We start from the raw sequence: 19,135 nt of genomic DNA, 5'->3' as shown, positions 1-19,135 counted from the left end.
TTGTTTTATTTCAGTTTCTTTATTGTTATTTTTACTTTATTTTAGTATAGGTTTTCAATAGTTGGGTGTTCAGTGACCCTTTTACTAGTGAAATTCGCTGGTAAAAGAGAGTTACTCAACAATCCGGTAAGTTTATTGTTTGTTAAGTACATTTGTATAATAGGTAGTCAAGTTGCGGGCCACGCGGAGTACGTTTTAAAAAATAGAAATTATATTTTATGAACGTTTATTCCGTACCAAATCTGACTTAAGACTAACTTATTACTAATCTTAATCTAACGGGAAGGGCATCGGACCACCGGTCCAGCGGATGCCGTCGTCTGCGAATTCCACAATTCAGCAGTTGAGTTCGCCGAAGATCTGCCTTTGCAGACATGCGTCAGCAGAGGTGCCCGACTTAACTCCTCCCTCCTTAAGAACGGAGTTCTCTGTTTCAGGAGAACTACGTACTGAAATTTTACAGAATTTCAGACGGTACTTATATACTAAGGCACATAACATGAAAGTTATTAAAATTACATAAATGCAAAGAGTCCAAACGCTAACACTTTTCACATGGATAATTGCCTTTTCACTGTTTTCACAACCACTAACACTTTTCTTCAGGGCGAATGAGAGCATCTTCAGGTCTGTAAGATCGACGTCTTCCAGGTGCACTGGTTCTGCAGTTTTTATTTTACTCGTTGAATCGAGTAGGGGTAAATTGAGCATCGGTGATTTTGTGTATTCTATATTTTCCACATTGGTTTGGCGTATTTTCAGAGTTATATTTCGGATCTTAATTTCACAGGGGTCATCAAGGGTAAGTATATAGGTGCCTTGGATTTTCTGTCGGGATATTTCTTCAGGACAGGTTTTGGTAAGTAATGTCTCATCTCTAGCGTATAAAATCCATTGGTTTTGTTGTAGAATCTGAATTTTGATGTCTTCTATAATTACTGGAATTTGAATGCATGATTTCACGTTTTCTACGTACATCATTAGATCAGTTATGCAGGGGTCTTGTATGAATTGCAGCATCTCATCGTTGATGCAGATGAAGCTGGCCTCGTCGATTTCCTGGCATGGCTGGGCAAGCAGTCTGATCTTCAACCCTTTCGCTAAGAGGTAGGGATATTTTGGAAGGATAATTACTGTGGGATTTTGAGATACGGGCAATGGTATTAGCTTATAATAGATATAGTTTTCCTTCTCGATCAAAGGTATTTCCAAAAGGTAGGTAATTAGGCTCTTCTTAAAATAAGCCTTAAGTGTTATCGTTTGCTCTATCTTAACTAAATTTTCTAAACTAGGGGTATAAACTAATTTATCTTTCTTATGAATATTTTCAAGTAAACTTAATAATTTGTTTGAATCAATAATGGATTGATGTAATATTCCTAATCTACTAAGTGCAAAACTAGTTTCTATTTCACTTAGCTTAACATGAATCGTCTGAAGGTTATGGTATATTTTATTGTATGCGGATATGATTTGAACTTCAAAGTGTTCAATACGTAAATTTTCAGTATAATTTTGCCACAATGTTGCAATTTCTTTATTCATTCTAATGAGGTTTCTATTTAAGGTAATGGTTGAATTAGATACAATTTGCACCATTTCAGAGATTAACGTTAATTTTTTATCATTAGCGTCTTGATCTGATTTTATTTCACTAATTAATTTATCGTATTTTATGGCATCATCGTGATCCAGATTTCCTGTAATGATTTTAATTAATGATCCAATTGGGTTAATCAGTCCGCGTTTAATTTTAAAGGTAGGAGTGATTTGTTCGAATTTGCTTACTGTTAGATTTTGCATATAGTCTACTTGTTCTCTTACATCTATAAAATTATAAGTAAAGTTCTTAATAAACTTAACACTAACTAAACTATTTAGTTCCCTGAAACATTGAATATTAATATCTAAGTCTTCTCTAATAGGTTTAAAGTCCAATACTCTTGCTATTATCCACTTGTCTTTGCTCAAAACAGCAGTGCCTTCCCTGACGGGTAAAACTCCGGGATTGTTATTTAATACCTGAAGTTGAAGGGCGTGGACTTGCGTCGTCATGATCGTCATCAGGAGGACGCGGAGGTGCCTGTGAAGGGCGTTTAATGTTTTTTAGTGGAACTTTTGTACTGCGTTCTTTTATTTGAACGGGAACTGTGTTTCTGACTATGTCATCTGTAACTATAGCTTTTTGGTAACGCGGCTTATCTTTGCTAATTCTTTTATTTGTGTTTTTGGAAAATATGGTGTCTCCTGGTTTAATATTAAATTCTGTTTCTCCTGCTCTTTTTTCGTTTCGTTTTTCCTTCATTTTTATTGTTTGTTCCGAAATATGTTTGTATAAAAATTTCGTTCTTTTTGCGTGTTCTTTTATTAATTGTTGTATATATTGCTTATTAAAGTCGACATCAAAAGTATTTCTAGAGTCTGTGTGACCTAGGAATATCTCGAATGGGGTGTAGCCAGTACTGGAGTGAATTGACTGATTATAGGCCATAATAGCATAGGTCATTATGGATGCTGCATCCGTGTATTTTTGTTCGTATTTAGCCAATCTATATATTTCTAGTATTGTGGAATGGAACCTTTCTATGAGTCCCATGGAGTTCGGGTTGTTAGATGTACTGATGTGTAAATCTATTTTGTAAAATGATAAGAGTTCTTTTAGAAGTGCATTATTAAATTCCGTACCGGGATCCGAGCTAATTTTTTGGGGTATCCCATAAAATGAAAAGTATTTTATTAGGGCTCGTACTACTTCCGGAGTAGATCGGTTTGTAATTTCTAGTGCTTGTCCCAGTTTGCTGAAGGCGTCAATAATAGTAAGATAGTAATGTCCCTCGATAGTAAATAGGTCGATAAAAAGTTCTTCTAAAGGTTTAGTCTGTGTCTGTGTTAATTGTAGTGTAGGTCTGAGGGGTTTCCTGTCATATTTCATACGTTTACATACTTCGCAAGAGTTTATGACACTTGAAACGGTTTGTTCCATTTTATGCCAAAAGTATGTGCGTTTAATGTGTGTAAGTGTTTCTCTTATACCTCGGTGACATGTTTTACCGGTATGATATTTTTCAACGATTTCTTTTTGTTCTAATTCATTTTCAATAAAAACTACTCTTTTAGTGCATTCGAAAAATTGTACCATTTCCTTTTTGAATAAAAAGATTACTGCTTCTGTAAATTGTCTCCTATGTTGGTCATCTTCGAAATAAATGAAGTATTTAGTATTGTTCTTTATGTATTCCTTAAGAAACTGTTTAACGAGGTCAGGTCGATTAACTGGTAGGTGGACTTCTAAAATTCTTTGTTTTTCTCTAGACAAATTTTTAACTGAGAGTTTGTCGATAAGCCATGTATAGACTAAAATTTGATTTGGTTTTGTGTCTATGGCTTCTTGTAAGATAGGAATACCTTTCGATTCTGTATCTTGTGCGGAATGAGCAGTTTCTGTGTTACTAGGTGAACCTTCGGATGCGGTCAGGGTGGAACTAGAGTATGGTATTGAGTAAGGTGAGCGACAATGGGCTGTTAAAGTTCTCTCAGAGTCTGTGTCGGAAATAGACATAGTTTCTAAATTTTCCTCGGGTTCTCTACGCAAATTTTCTATTTCTTTAATAATTTCTTTTACATGTTTATTTCTATTTCTATCTTTGTCAACGTTTACTTTCAATGAGCTATTATCTTTGTCTAAAGCATTTATTTTAATACGCGATAAGGCGTCTGCGTTATTATTCAGTTTTCCACTTTTATGAATAATGTTAAAGTCGTATTCTGATAGTCTAAGTCTCCAACGGGTCAGTCTACTGTTTGTCTCTTTAAGGGTATTAAGCCAAGTGAGGGGCTTATGATCAGTCACAATTGTAAATTTTCTACCATAAAGATAGGGTCGAAAATGTTTGACTGCCCAAACGATTGCAAGCAATTCTTTTTCAGTTACACTATACCGTGTTTCAGCATCATTTAAAGTTCGGCTGGCATACGCCACAGGTTTGTCATTTCCTACTGTTCCTTGTGATAATATTGCACCGAGAGCGAATTCTGAAGCGTCTGTTGTTAATATATATGGTTTTTCAGGGTCTGGATATTGTAAGATAGGGGCATTTACTAATAACTCTTTACATTTTTGGAAGGCGGCTATATATTTTTCGTCGTCTATTGGCATTGAACGTTTCTTTTTTAATCTGGCGGTCATAGGTTGTGTAATCTTTGCAAAGTCTTTTATGAAACGTCGATAATAACCAATTAGTCCTAAGAAACTTTTTATTTCGGTAGTAGTACGGGGTAGGGGGTAGTTTAAAACTGCTTTAATCTTATCATTATTAGGCTTAAGGCCATTGCTCGTGATTGTATGTCCTAAGTATAGAACTTCTTTCCTCAAAAATTCTGACTTGTCTAATTGTACCTTAAGGTTGGTTTTTCGAAGTCTGTCAAAAATGGTCCTTAATTTGTCTAAATGTTCTTGAAGGCTAGACGAATAGACGATAATATCATCTAAATATACTAGGCAGTGTATTCCTTGTAGTCCTCGCAGCACATTATCGATGGTTCTTTGAAAAGTAGCCGGAGCTGTCTTAAGTCCGAAGGGCATACGAGTAAACTCATAATGTCCTGCATTTGTGCTAAATGCGGTTTTTTGTCTGTCCTTTTCAGCGACTTCAATTTGATGGTAACCACTAGCTAAATCTAGGGTAGAGAAGTAACAGCTGCGTCCTAATTTGTCAAATAAGTCTGTAATATTTGGTAATGGGTATTTGTCATCGATGGTAATTTCATTAAGTTTACGGTAATCTATTACAAGTCTATATTTCTTTTCATTACTAGCGTCCATTTTTTTTGGTACTAGGTGCACGGGTGCACTCCAGGGTGAGTGAGAGTGAGTTACTATATTATTTTCTAACATTTTCTCAACCTGTCTATTTATTTCGTCGTTAATCACTTGGGGCTGTCTATATGGTCGTATAAAAATAGGGTCTTCGTTACGAGTGCGAATGTGGTGTTTAACATCGTTGGTAAAAGTCAAGGGTAGTTTTTCAGAATAAAATATATCTTTATATTCTGAGCAGAGTTTACGAATGTATGTTTTCTCCTCTTCATTCATGTGGTCTAATCGTAATTTATTATTTAAATTTTCGGTTAATATACTATCTACGTCTATGTTTGTCATGTCAATGTCAGTTATATTGTTAATTTCACATGTGTCACTATTGTATTCAGTTACGGTTACTGGTGTAAGGAAATTTAAAGTTACTTCGCGGTCTTTAATGTTTTGTATGACCGTCGTCGCGAAACCGTTTTCGCATCTTACTATTGCACTAGGCATTCTAACTCCATCACAAAATATTTTATAATTCATTATTGCTTGTCCGTTCCGTAGGTTTGTAGGTAACCTAACTCTTTGTTCACAACGCGGGGCTATTTTAATTGAACAACCGGGATTATATATTATAGGTATTTTAGTAGTATTTGTATGTAGTAGTAAATTTTTCATATCAATTTTTGTATCTAGCTGTTTTAGTAGATCACTTCCGATTAGTCCGTCGTAACGTCCGTCTACGTCATATATATAAAATTTATGCATCTCGTCACTATTAAAGGTTGGAAATAATGGTATATATATTACTTCGTCGTGCTTACTAGTTGCGTGTGTGCTAATTACTTCAAAGGGTTCATAGTACTTAAAATTTTCGAAATATTTAGTAACCAGCTTAGGGCTAATAAATGAGCGTGAACTTCCGGTATCTATCATAAATTTACCATTGATTTCGGGGATGTTAATATATGGTAATTTTAATGCGTTACAATTTAAGTTTATTATCTCGGGGGTTGGTTGTTGGTAATTATGTGAAAATTTTCTACTACGGGGTCGTATTCTTCGGTTTGGTCAGTTTCTAATGTTTCAAACTCTTCCATTACTTCTGTATTACTATAATCATCGTATGAAGGGTTCTGAATTTCAGAATTGTTATAATTATTATCGTCATCGTTTAAGTTGTATAATTCGTTCATGCGTATTCCTAGTGGCTTAGCGGTACGCATACTAACATCAGTCGGTCCGTTCCTAGGTTGTAACACCTGTGGGGGACGATATCCGAATTGTTGGGGTTTATAACCGAATTGGGGGTTATTCTGATTTAACTGGGGTCGGTAACCGAATTGAGGTTGATTTAAGTTTGGTTTGTAACCAAATTGATTTTGGTTCAAAGGTGGTCGATATCCAAAATGAGTTTGATTTTGAGGTCGATATCCGAAATGTTGCGTTTGTGGTAATTTTATTTGTTTGCTAGCGGGAATTCCAAATTTAAATTTATTTTGCTGTTGAGGTTGATTTGACATGGTTGCGACATTTTGTGGAATACCGAATTTATACTGAGGCTGTGTGTTACTAATGAAATGAGGTTTTATTACATTTTTATCTGAAAACTGAAAATTGTTGAACGGTTGAGGTCTAGGAGCCGTACACTGGGTATTTTGTTGTTTTAACATTTTATTGCGTGAACTATATTGGAACATAAAATTAACTTCTTCTAATACTATACTTAGTGCTTTTTCTAACGAATCACATCCTTTTAATCTAACTATACGAAGAAGGTCCTCCGGTAGATTATATAAGAACACATTCATAGACATGTTGTCATATATTATAACTTTACTTTTACGAAGGTTATCATCCTGTATTAAATTTACTTTTGCAATCAAAGTACTTTTAATATGCTGTATTCTATTACAGAAATCTAGATACGATTCTCCGTTATTAATTTTTAAAGTTTCTAATTCTATTGCAATACATTCTTCCGAACGTGGATCTCCGAAATGTTGTTCTAGGGCTGTTTTTAATGAGTCCCATGTATCTAAATCTTGTCTTTCACTAATAAGAGCTGCGGCTTTCCCACACAATCGGGATGTCACAACATGAAATATATAAGTCCTGTTCTCTACTATCATCTACACGACACAATCGAATTACATATTCACATTTTCTAATAAATAAATTTAATAACTTTTCGTCACCATCGAATTTGGGGATGACGTTAGCGATTTCACGTGGTATCTGAGATATGTTGTACATGTTAATTTATTTTATTAATTAATTTGTTTAAATAAAATTGAAATAATTTTAATAAGTATGTCGTATAAAATTTTGTAATTCTTATAACTTAAAGTAAATTTCAATATTCTTTTAATTTTATGTATTATATGTACTTTTATTAATTTTACACTTAATTTCTAGCTAAAAGAAAACTAAAAACACTTTTCAAATTTTGGAAATAGCGCTCTGTCTTCTAGAAAAACGTATAACTATTATACTGAGGAATGGAATGGAATGAAAATAGCGATTAGGGTCTACTCACAGACTGTCCATATCCTCGGGGTGAATCTCAAGCAGATGGTGGTGACTTCCGGAGCTGTTGTGGTCGTGGTGTCTTGACGAATTTATTTTGTTCGAATTTCCGTTAAACGCGTAAAAACGTACGTCGCGATTACTTCAAGATTGAGTTCGCGATCGCGGAAATCCTACCGGCTGCGCCAGTCAAGTTGCGGGCCACGCGGAGTACGTTTTAAAAAATAGAAATTATATTTTATGAACGTTTATTCCGTACCAAATCTGACTTAAGACTAACTTATTACTAATCTTAATCTAACGGGAAGGGCATCGGACCACCGGTCCAGCGGATGCCGTCGTCTGCGAATTCCACAATTCAGCAGTTGAGTTCGCCGAAGATCTGCCTTTGCAGACATGCGTCAGCAGAGGTGCCCGACTTAACTAGGTTGTTAATATATTATTATTAATTTGTTTATTTGAATTCTTTTGATTCATTAAAGACTAGTTTGTACCGGAACCGGGACTCACCGCTTGTCTAACACTGACCGAGTACAGATGCAAGTGTAGTTATATTATTTAGTTTAGTACATTCATTACTAATTAGCACTTATTAGTTATCGGTAGATTTTAATTTAATTTCGAGCAGTTAGTCTAGTTAGTCTCTTTTCTGTTATTTTATAGTTATAATTATATAATAGCAGTATCCCTTATTGCCGGTTAACTGGAGCCCAGTCTAACAAAGTAACATACCAACTGGCAACGCTCGGGAGTACCAATGACTCAACCATCGTAGGACCAGGGAAATCATGTCGTCGGGGAACTCACCCCCGTTAATCAGCACACCCGGCCCGTCCAATAAGGGACGTCAGGCGATTCACAAGCCAACACCCGCAACCCGTACAAGCTTGACGGGACTCGGGTTGGACAGCCAGCCCGGGCCTTCGGTCGCGGCCCAGGGGTCCCCGAGGATCGGACCGAGGGAAGGTAATCTTCCCTCGTTGACCGATCCCTCCGGGCCCTCTCGGCCGCGGAAGAAGGCCAGGTCTGAGTCTGACCGAGGCTCGTCAAGCGACAAGGATAAGCGTCCGCGACTGGGTCCTTCCTCCAGATCGGAGGGAGAGGAAAGTGCGACCACATCCACCGATCATTCCTCAACTGAATCCGTGACTCCTTCCACGTCTAGATCTTCGTCCCCCTCTGGGAGCCCAATCCCAGCCAATAAACCAATTCCGAAGCCTAGGGCCCCCGCCAGGACAGGGACAGCCCTTAGGCAACTACGATCCCCTCCACGTTCTCCCTCCCCAACGTTATCCCCAATCCCGGTGGACTCAACCCGAGGTGCCCCCGCCCTAAGCGGCACGGCGGGCAACCTGGATTCCACCAGGTATATGGACCTCGAGTCCACCAGACCCCAACATATTCCCTTACCGACAAACCCCAAGCCTTCTACCTCCTACGCTGCCATGGCAGCTAGGCCAGGTATTCCTACCACCCAGAGGACTTCCCAATCCCCAAAAGCCCCTCCCCCGAGGTCGAAGGGTCGTGCCCAGGAGGTATTACGTCGACACCCACCAATTATGGTGGAGGCCCTCCCAAATTGGCCTCGCCATTTGGCGGCCATTAGGGAGCGCTTAGGTCGAGCTCCCTCGGCGCGACCCTTCGGCGCCGGTTTTAGATTTCTGCCGACGTCGGTCGAGGAGTACAGGGCGGTCCAGGCCTACCTGTCGGAGGCCTCTGCCAGGGATGGTACCATTAAATGGTACTGTTATGCCCTGGCGGAGGAGATGCCTTCTAAGGTGGCGGTCCGGGGCATCCCTGCCGACACCGACGAGGCAGAAATAGTCAATGCCCTGAAGGAGCTGGGATTCCCGGCTCGATATGCCAGGTGCATCAGGTCCCAGAGAGGGCGACCGGGCTGCGTGTTTCACGTAGCCCTGGACCACCTCTCAAGGGACGACCTCGCCCGCTTGTACGCAGTCAACGAACTGTTGTACTTGCCGGGGGTGACAGTTGAGGGATGGCGTCCAACCCGAGGGCCCGCGCAGTGTCATCGCTGCCAGGCCTTCGGACACGCATCCTACAACTGCCATCGCGCGGTCCGCTGCGTAAGGTGTGCCGGAGAGCACATTGTAGCGGACTGCCCGAGGCCGAGGGACGGCCCATTCTCCTGCGCCAATTGTGGGAAGGACCACGTCGCCGTCGACAGACGGTGTGCGGTCTTCCGCAAACGGGCCAGGATGATGGGAGTCACCGTCCCTCCTCCTGCGCCACCGGTGCCTCGAGCCGGGGGTGCAGCTCCTCCGGCTGTACTTCCCATAGTAAGGGGGAAGGGGAAGGGGAAAGGGAAATCTTCCCTTCCCCCGGCCCCTCCCCCTCGAAACTCCATTCCGTCCGCCGTGGTAGTGGAGGCTGAGCCGTCAGCGACCACGTTGATGGCGCAGGCCAACCGGCCGCGGCGGACAAATAAACCCATTCCCGTTCCTCGTGGTCGCACTTCCGCTGGTGTCACACCTACACCTCGCCCGACCGGCGGTCCTGCACCCGGAAAAAATAGTAATAGGAACAAAAAGAAAAAACAAAAGAAAAAAGATAAAAAAAAAGAAGCACGAGAGAGAGAGGAAGCCATCAGAGCGACTGATGCTGCACCTCTCGAACAATCCCAAATGGTCGTTGAGACAATGGAGGTCAACGAGGCCTCCCCTACTGCCCAAACATCGAACTCCAATCCGCCATTGCCATCGGCCCATCTGGCCGAAGACAATTCTAATCTGAACAGCCAGCCCCCCCTTCCCCCCCGCCCTCAGCGCGAGCGCCGCAGCGGTCGACAGGCCTCTCAGCCTGCCGGCTTTGCTGCATGGCTGCTGGCACTCTGGGAGAACTTGGCCGAGGTGATCTCCGGAGTCATCCGCGAGATCGCCTCCGGCGCTAGCCCTATCGGGGCTATCCTGTCGGGGTTCTACCAGTTGATAGCGAGGCTCAATGGCTAGCCAGGAGCTTCGCATCATCTATTGGAACCCCGATGGGATAAGATCCCGAAAAAACGATCTCTTGGTTCTCGCCCAGGAGTACAACCCTGAGGTTCTGCTGCTGGGGGAGACCTTGTTAAAACCTCAGGATGTGTTCAGGATTCCCAACTATTTCATGTACCGACGTGACGAGCTTACCCCTGCCGGGCGGCCGTTCAGGGGCACTGCGGCCCTTGTCAGGCGGGACGTGGTGCATGATCAGTTGGATTTGCTGTCCTTCACATCGACAAGGTCAGTCGGTGTGAGGGTACACACCGCGGGGGGAGATATGCGGATTTATGCCGCGTATAGACCCCCGGGGCCTGAATTCCATCCTGAGGATATAAGACGGGCCCTGAATTACGACAGCCGCCCAGCTCTGCTGGTCGGGGACCTCAACGCGAAGCACGTCGCGTGGGGTTCCCAACTTAACACAGCAGTGGGCAGGCGGCTGTTAGAAGATGCCGATAGGGGCGACTACTCTGTGGTCGGCCCTGATGAACCCACGCACGTCCCGACCGCCGCGCGATACCAGCCCGATGTGCTGGACGTGTGTGTTCATAAGGGGCTACGGTGCCCCGTAACGATCGAGGCACTGTACGACCTGGGTACCCCACATCTCCCTGTCCTGGTGACACTGGGAATGGGGCTCACCCGGGTTGCGACTTCGCCCCTACGACCGAAGGTCGACTGGGAGCTCTTTAAGAGACGACTAGTCGACCTTCCCGTAATTCAGGACCCCAACACCCCTGAGGGGGTCGATGACGCGGCAGTCCGCCTTATCGACTCCATCAGGGGAGCGATTGACCAGGCGACGACTCTTGTGCCCAGCGGCGGGCCCAGAGGTAGACTCCCGGCCCATCTGAAGGCGATCATTCGCCGGAAGAGGGGCCTGAGGAGGCTCTGGGCGACAACTCGTTGTCCCAGGATCAAGCGCGAGCTTAATGAGTTGGAAGCGGAGTTGGCGGCGAAGATTAGCTCCTTTCGGGGCTATGCGTGGGAGGAACGGATTGAGGAGGCCCGTGAGGACCCCTCTTCCGTGTCCCTCCACCGACTTTGCCGCCAGCTCTCAAATCGGCCTGCCCCGACTTGTCCACTCGTGGACGAGAGGGGCAACCGATGCTTCTCGGCTCAGGCCCGCGCCGATGTCCTGGCCGCAATGCTGGAGCGGCAGTTCGTTCCGAATGACTCTGCACCCTCAGAGGCCGCATTCTACCAATCGGTGGAAGAGAGCGTAGCGAACCTACTCTCCTCCCCGGTGCCACCGTTGGGAGATGATGTTTTCATCACTCCCAGTGAATTGCGCCTCTCCATCAAGCGGATGAAGAGGCGCAAGGCGCCGGGTGAGGACGGTATTCCCTCCCTCGCATTCTTCCACTTCCCTGAAACGGTCGTGTCATACATGACACGGCTGTTCAATTCCATTCTGTCCACAGGACACTTCCCGGGAATTTGGAAATTGGGCAAGGTTATCGCCTTGCCCAAACCCGGCAAGGATAGGAGAAATCCCTCCAGTTACCGTCCGATCACCTTGCTGTCGCATGTGGGCAAGTTGTTCGAGAGGCTGCTGCTGAGAAGGGTGTCGCCGCACATCCTTCCCAGACCCGAGCAGTTCGGGTTTCGCAGCGGTCACTCGACAACGCTGCAATTGGTCCGCGTCATGCATCACTTGGCGGATCGGTCCAACGCGCGCCAGTACACGGCCGCAGTCTTTCTCGATATCGAGAAAGCCTTCGACCGTGTCTGGCATGCGGGACTGATCCACAAGCTGGTGCAGAACACGGACCTCCAGCACGCCTACGTGCGACTGCTGGGGTCGTACCTGGAGGGAAGATCCTTCTTTGTCGCGGTCGAGGGCGCCAAGTCGTCGGTGCGCCCAGTCACGGCCGGAGTTCCGCAGGGAAGCGTCCTGGCCCCACTCCTCTACGCTCTCTACACCAACGACATTCCCACGCTCGAGGGTAACCTCCAAGCGTGGGAAGTAGACGTGAAGTTGGCGCTGTTTGCCGACGACAGCGCCTACTTCTCGTCATCCAACGTCCCCTCTGCGGCCATTTTGAGGATGCAGAGGCTTTTGGACCTACTGCCCCAGTGGCTGGACCGATGGAGGGTCGCGGTCAACGTGGGGAAGACTGCGGCTATCCTCTTCGGTCCGGTCCGCACAACAGTCGTCCCGGGACAGCTCAGTCTCCGTGGCGCTAATGTCGAGTTTAGATCCAGCGTCCGGTACTTGGGGGTCGATATCGACCGGAGTTTGAGGATGACCGCCCACGCCAATAAGGCTTTGGCGGCCGCTCGCTGTGCGAGATTCCTCCTCCGGCCGGTGTTGGCCTCCAGGTTGCCGGTCAGGACTAAGCTCGGCATTTATAAGACGTATGTCCGTTCCCGTATCACGTACGCAGCTGAGGCCTGGTATCACCTCATCCCGCAGGGTATGCGGGCGAGGTTACAGGTCCAGCAAAATCTGGCTCTTCGCACGATAGTCGGAGCAGGGCGTTACGTCAGAAATGACGTAATCGCCCGGGATCTAGATGTGGAGTCGCTCGAGGAGTTCATCCGGAGGCTAGCTCGTAATCTTTACGAGCGGGCTGACGGTGGACCCCACGAGCACCTCCACAATATAGCTCCCTTGCACGCCAGACCACCTGATGGTCGGGCGCTACCAAGGGAGCTACTGGAACCCCCGGCTATGGTAAGATAGTCGGCTTAATCGGAGTGATATGGGAGTGCTCATAATGAGTGCCCCCATGGGACTGAGCTGTCCACACTCGTCATGTCCCCCCACATCGTTGGGGTGCCCCCTTATGGGGACCCATTTCCCACCCCCGTTGGGTGGACCACTCCCCCGTCTGGGGAGTGTTTAACATCGGTCCCTCCCCGCGATGGTCTTCCCCTTTTGGGGAGCCCAGAACGGGTGAGCGCCAAACTAGTGCCGCGGCTCCTCCTCTGGTTTGTAGAGGTGGGGCCGCGGCATGGGGCCGGTGGCGGGCCCCACGGTTGCTGACTGTTGTCCCTGTTGTATATAGTAGTTTAGTTAGTTTAGTTTAGTTAGTAGTTAGTTGTAGTTAGATAATAAGGAAAAAAAAAAAAAAAAAAAAAAAATCTAGCTGTAAGGAAGCAGAGGACAGCAGCCGGCGCCGGGGTGTCACCGCCGCGGGCATCGAGCCGTCACCAGACTGCCCATCGTATTATATATATGTATGTATTTTTGTCGATGTGAGTGTGCCGAAGCACGCTGCGAACAGCCCTCCCCCTAATCCAGTCTTGCATCTATTTCACCCCTGCCCTATGTGGCAGGGAGCGTCTGCCCGGGTAGTGGGGTTTACCCCGAGGCCCGCTCCGTGCCCCCGTAAGGGAGTACGACGACCCCGTAATAATAATAACAACAGTCTCATCTTTCCTCACACCTAATTTCTGGTAGTCAACGGGGCTATTCCAGCTACTCACGGATGATAGGTGAGCCCACGTTCTCAAGCTGAGTGAGTTTGCCAACACTGGCCCTAGCAAGAGCAGTGCTTCGCTTAATCTACCTCGGGATCAGAATCGCGACACGCCGAGAAGATCAGGCGAGAAACTCTGTGGGTTTTGTCTATGGGCTCTCTGGTTGTGTCTCATAACAACCAGATAAATGGCATAGGAACGCATAGAGGAAAAACCTTTATCAACATATTTATTTATATGGATTTAAGTTCAATCTTGTACGAAAGTTTGATGATTTCCTTTGACGAGCCTGTTGCTTGCGCTGCAAAAACTAACGCTGCAAAGACTAAAGTCATATTATTATGTTCTGAAATGCATTGTTCAATTTTCAAATCTGCGCTAATAAGCATATTATGATGAATAGAAGACAGATAACTAATTCACCGGTCTAGACTTTTGTTTTTTGTAACTTCTGTAATTATGTAAATTACAATAATGTTATCATTAATTTCCGCGATGCCGGACTCCTTCACTAATAATCATAAATCTTCTATTGGCGTTCTCTTTTTATGAAAAAACATTGGACGTGGTTTAAATCACAAAACGCCGGGTGTATTCGTATCAAGCGAAGCGCCAGGAAAAATTGACAGAGTAAAATATCTGGATGGTATTGATGTTGGGCCGTATTGTGACGACACGGGTAAGTTCCATTATCTTGTCTATATTTATCGTGAAGCAGGCATGCCTTCCTGTTCGAAGGATGAGACAGTTGTTGTAAAGCAAATGTAAGACTTTGACGTCAAGTCACCAGGTTTGTACTTAACGGTAGGCAGCGGCTTGACTCTGCCATTACTGATGTCCACGGGCAACGGTAACCACTTACCATCAGGTGGGCTGCATGCTCATCTGACTACAAGGGCAATAAAAACGTGTCGCGATTGGTGGTGGTTTTCCGTTAATATTTACAGATTTAATTAACACAAAGTAACGCGTCATTTACTCATATAGTGTAATAATTGAAAAAGCAAATTCTGCGTCGTATTTACGAAACCTGGCTCATCATCATCATCATCATCATCAGCCTTTATCTGCCCACTGCTGGACATAGGCCTTCCCCAATGCCTTCCACATAATGCGGTCCTCCGCTGGCTCATCCAGAAACGAAATTATTTCATCAATTATTACATAAGAAGATTTCTTATTAGACGTAAAGATCAAAACAAAGCTGGTTTGTGCAATTCCTCGTCATCTTGTTGTGAGTAACGTTTACGTAAAGGCCAATTTTTTGCGGAGCTCCTTACTGCGACTCGATATTGCTGATTGCATATTTAATTTATTCATGCACGTATCGATCGCTTAGCATACGCACGTGTCAATTCCAGGATTGCTTTTCTGTGTATTTCACAAGTGCTGTTTTGTGTTCGTTGATACTTTTTATACGTAGATATGTTACGGTAGGCAGCGGCTTCGCTCAGCTCCTGGCATTTCTGACGTCCATGGGCGACAGTAACCACTCACCATAAGGTGGGCGGTACGCTCATCTACTTACAAGGGCAATTAAAAAAAAAGATAGGTTATGAATTTCTTTTTTTCTACAAATGGACTCAAAGGCTCTTCGATATCGACAACCTCGGGCACAGCCAAGTCGCATCCCACGACCAATATCATTGTAGATATCTATGGACTCCAGTAACCACTTAACACCAGGTGGGCCGTGAGCTCGTCCACCCATCTAAGCAATAAAAAAAAAGTACCTAGTTTCTCGAACAACTATACAAATTTCGAGTCAATCGGATAAGAATGTCCTAACGACACACACAAACATTAATTTTAAATATTAATATCGACGCTTGAAAGGCAAAAGTGACTAAGCGACAATAACTGCTTTTTACATAAATGATAGGCAATAACCATATTCGATGCGCAAAAAAAATATATTTCTAGGTCTACTAAAATCATTTCAATCCTACAGCTACTAGCTAGATTCTACTACAGCTGGATTGGTTAAAATACATTTTGTTTTCAGGTATTTCAACTTTAAATTAGTCTACTGTAAAGTTCACGCATTGTCGCTTAGTCACGTTTGCCTTTCAAGCGTCGATATCAAAAAATTAAATAAATTATCGAATTATTTTAGAGGTAATAAAATGTTACTAATCAAATTATAAGCTTATTTTATTAATATGATTGGCACGGAAATAGCTCATAAATTAAAAGAAATAAATTTCAAATTTGTTTGTACGTAAAGGCTTATTAATTTTTTCATATGCATATTTTATGTAAATGCAATATTGTTTTCTGATTTCCATATTAAAATAAACATAATTAAGCAATGTCTGCCTTCGCTCGTGAAACTGTAGAAGCTGTGGAGGCTGTAGAATTCAGAGCCTATTTCACGTACGAAGGTTGGAAGATCAATTTAAAAGGCAAAAGCTAAATCAAGAATCATAGTCAAGACATCGATTTTGTTAATGTTTATAAATATAGCGTGGTCGTATTTTGTTATATTTGTTATAATAATAATATTTGATATTGAAACAATAATAATTGTCTAATTATAATTGCATAAGTTGATAAAAATGCTATGCAATAGCTTTACCGCGGCAATCCCCGAGTACCACACGTGTTTTTTAGATATCATGTGAATATTGTGTTCAAGTCGGCTTATCGAACGAAAAATTTCATTTCTGTAATCCGAACGTTAGGTGAGGGAATGAATAATTATCGAATACCTGGCAGTCTATGGTACAATAATTATTGTATGTGAAAATGACCGGACAAGCACTGTTGAACAATATGCGCAGTAAGCCAAATTAGCTCACATTTTTTTAGGGCACTCGCAGTTATAAAGGTCGTAAAATTATTAAACTATTCAGGCGGTGACAGCGGGTGGTCATTTATGAATATTAATGCACAATCCCCGATTACGCTTAATATCATCTTTTTTTTAATATCGACTATGAATATGAATAGGAAAAATAGTTGTAGCGTTCCACAATCTAAAAGTGAAGCCAACATTGAAGACATCTTGGGTCTTTTTGTTTTAATAGTGGACATTTGTAACAGTCCACATGGGCTGGTAGTATTCGACCTATTCATTTTTTGAGTGTAGCAAAAGATTAATTATTAACTTTAAGTAAATTTGTTGAAACTAAATTGTAACTGTCAGCTACAATTCTTGCGAATTAAATTAATGTTATTTATTGTTTTCTTAATTGGGTTTCGTATTTACATTTTATTTCCATTTCTTATCTCAACGTGCTAAAAAAAAATAGAGGCACAAAACGATCATGAATTTCAGTACATTAATTGTTCAATGAACTTTGGGTTAATTAAGAAATGTACACAAAATGTTGTTCCGAACACTCCGAGTGCCGTATTTACTCGTTATTTGAGAGATGATGCCATTAATTTTACGTAATAAGGCGCCAATAGCAGAGAGCGACTCATGACCGTTGACCTCTCGGAATGTGTATAATGTTAAATTTTTTCATAACATAATTAATTCGCCATCGACATTTGTAACAATGTTACGTGGTGATCAAATGAAGGGATGCTATGATTAATTAATGATCATTCTCAAATTCTTTCTTTCAGAAAGTGGAGTCGTCGCAAGATCTACGTTATAGTATAATTTTATAACAAAATATTGTGTGAAATGCGACGGGCTAGCGGCTAGCTTATCAACTAAAGATGTAAGATTTGAATGTGAGAGCGCGTCGGTACTTGAAACATTTTTTTTACTGGCCTTGTAAGTAAACGAGCATACGGCCCACCTGATGATGAGTGGTTACCGTCGCCCATGGACTTCAGTAATCTCAGGGACAGAACCAAGCCGCTGCCTACCGTTGAGTACTCTCCACAAGCCTCGTTTGAAAAAGAATATGTAATAGAGATCGAGAAACACCGTGGAGGGGAGCTCATTCCAAAGCCGTATGGTATGTGGCAAAAAAGATCTCCGGAAATGCACTGTCGATGAACGCAGTGGCTCCAGGTAGTATGGATGAATTTCCTCCGGCGCCGGGCGTTGCGATGGTAAAAACGAGGTGATGGAATCATCCCAAACAATTTCTCAGAGCACTCCCCTTGGAACATATGGTACAACATACAGAGAGAAGCAAAGTCCTTCCGCAAGCCCAGAGGTCCCAAACGATCCGTGAGAATGGGGTTATCAACAATCCGACCAGCCCTCTTCTGTATTTGTGCCCCGAAGCAATTATGCGGGTTGAGATAGCCGTTATTCCATACAATTGAGACTTAGAACTTATATCTCAGGGAGGGTGGCGGCATTAACACGGTGATGTGCATGGCTTCCGGTAACCACTGTTCGCGACGGACATAGATAGTTTTAAAAATAGATAGAAAACATAGTAAATATACGTTAAAATGGCTGTAAAATAATAGAAATGTCCGTAACAGATAAATGAATAGTATGTTAAAATAAGTTAAAGAATACATAGTTATAATAGGGAAATGTCCGTAAATAGTTAAATAGAGATATGTTCGCCAAGAACAGCGAAAATAAATAGACATCCAAATAAACGGATATGTTGTGAAATAATAAATGTGAATAGAGATAGTTAAAAATAGAAAAATAGATATAAGTAAATTTGTAAATATTTGTTTGAAAATAAAGATTGGTCCTCGTGGTCTTTAATTTGGCGTGGGAACGCAGGAGCGAGTCACAATACGGGCAACTAATAGAGCGACTAGGCAAACAATAGGCGAGCGAGGCGGCCGAGAGAACAATAGACGCCCACCGTGCTCGGACTCATAATAGCGCTGGCCGAGTGCGCGTGGGCGACCATAAATAGGGGGCCTACCTCGCTGCGAATTCAGTTCGAGACAGCGAGCCGACGAGTCAAGACCTCTCCAGAAGAAGAGGAGAGAGCCGTCGCACAAGAAAAGACTCGCTCCTACGCCCTGCGCCGGTCAAGCCACGAGGACCGTGTGAACGCCATACTTGAAGCCTTCGTTATTTTCCTCGAACCAATCCCAGCACCCGTTCCGCGACAGCCACTGCGGCAATACTCGAGCCACCACGTTTCAACGAGAGTAAGAAGTCTAAAAATCACACGTGGTGGCCGAAACCTGAGCGGTGGCCGTCCGGAATATTGGTCCTTCGAGCCGGATTTATTTGAGGAAGATCGAAGAAAATTGAAGATTGAAGATTGAAGAAATGGTGCTCACACGGTCCGAGAAGATGAGGTCGTCACGCCTTGACCGGCCCGGCAACGAAGCTGTCTCGGGCTCAACATCGCAAGACGCACAGCAACGAGCTGTGTCGGCCGCGCCGCGTTCGGGAGTGACGCAGGGACCGCCACCGATGGCGGCAACCTCCTCCCAGTCAACCGCGCCGCGTTCGGGAGTGACGCAGGGACCGCCACCGATGGCG

At 43.6% G+C, this 19,135-nt stretch overlaps 2 protein-coding genes across 2 annotated transcripts; one reads left to right on the top strand and one right to left on the bottom strand.

Moving 5' to 3' along the window:
* Nucleotides 1-209: 209 nt before the first annotated feature.
* Nucleotides 210-7,757, bottom strand: LOC134199822 (uncharacterized). Its single transcript, XM_062671394.1, has 2 exons — nt 7,344-7,757; nt 210-2,083 (listed from the first exon to the last, which is right to left on the bottom strand). Exons 1-2 carry the CDS (start codon nt 7,352-7,354, stop codon nt 337-339), a joined length of 1,758 nt encoding a protein of 585 aa, XP_062527378.1. The 5' UTR covers nt 7,355-7,757; the 3' UTR covers nt 210-336.
* A 364-nt stretch (nt 7,758-8,121) lies between these two features.
* LOC119628895 (serine/arginine repetitive matrix protein 1-like) lies at nt 8,122-10,302 on the top strand. Its single transcript, XM_062671108.1, has 3 exons — nt 8,122-8,983; nt 9,326-10,056; nt 10,192-10,302. Exons 1-3 carry the CDS (start codon nt 8,122-8,124, stop codon nt 10,300-10,302), a joined length of 1,704 nt encoding a protein of 567 aa, XP_062527092.1.
* The last annotated feature ends 8,833 nt before the right edge of the window (nt 10,303-19,135 follow it).

The sequence above is a fragment of the Bombyx mori genome, chromosome 1 (genome assembly GCF_030269925.1).
Source record: "Bombyx mori chromosome 1, ASM3026992v2".
NCBI lineage: Eukaryota > Metazoa > Arthropoda > Insecta > Lepidoptera > Bombycidae > Bombyx > Bombyx mori.
Note: the sequence above shows the minus strand (reverse complement) of the source record. Positions and strands in the feature narration are given on the sequence as shown.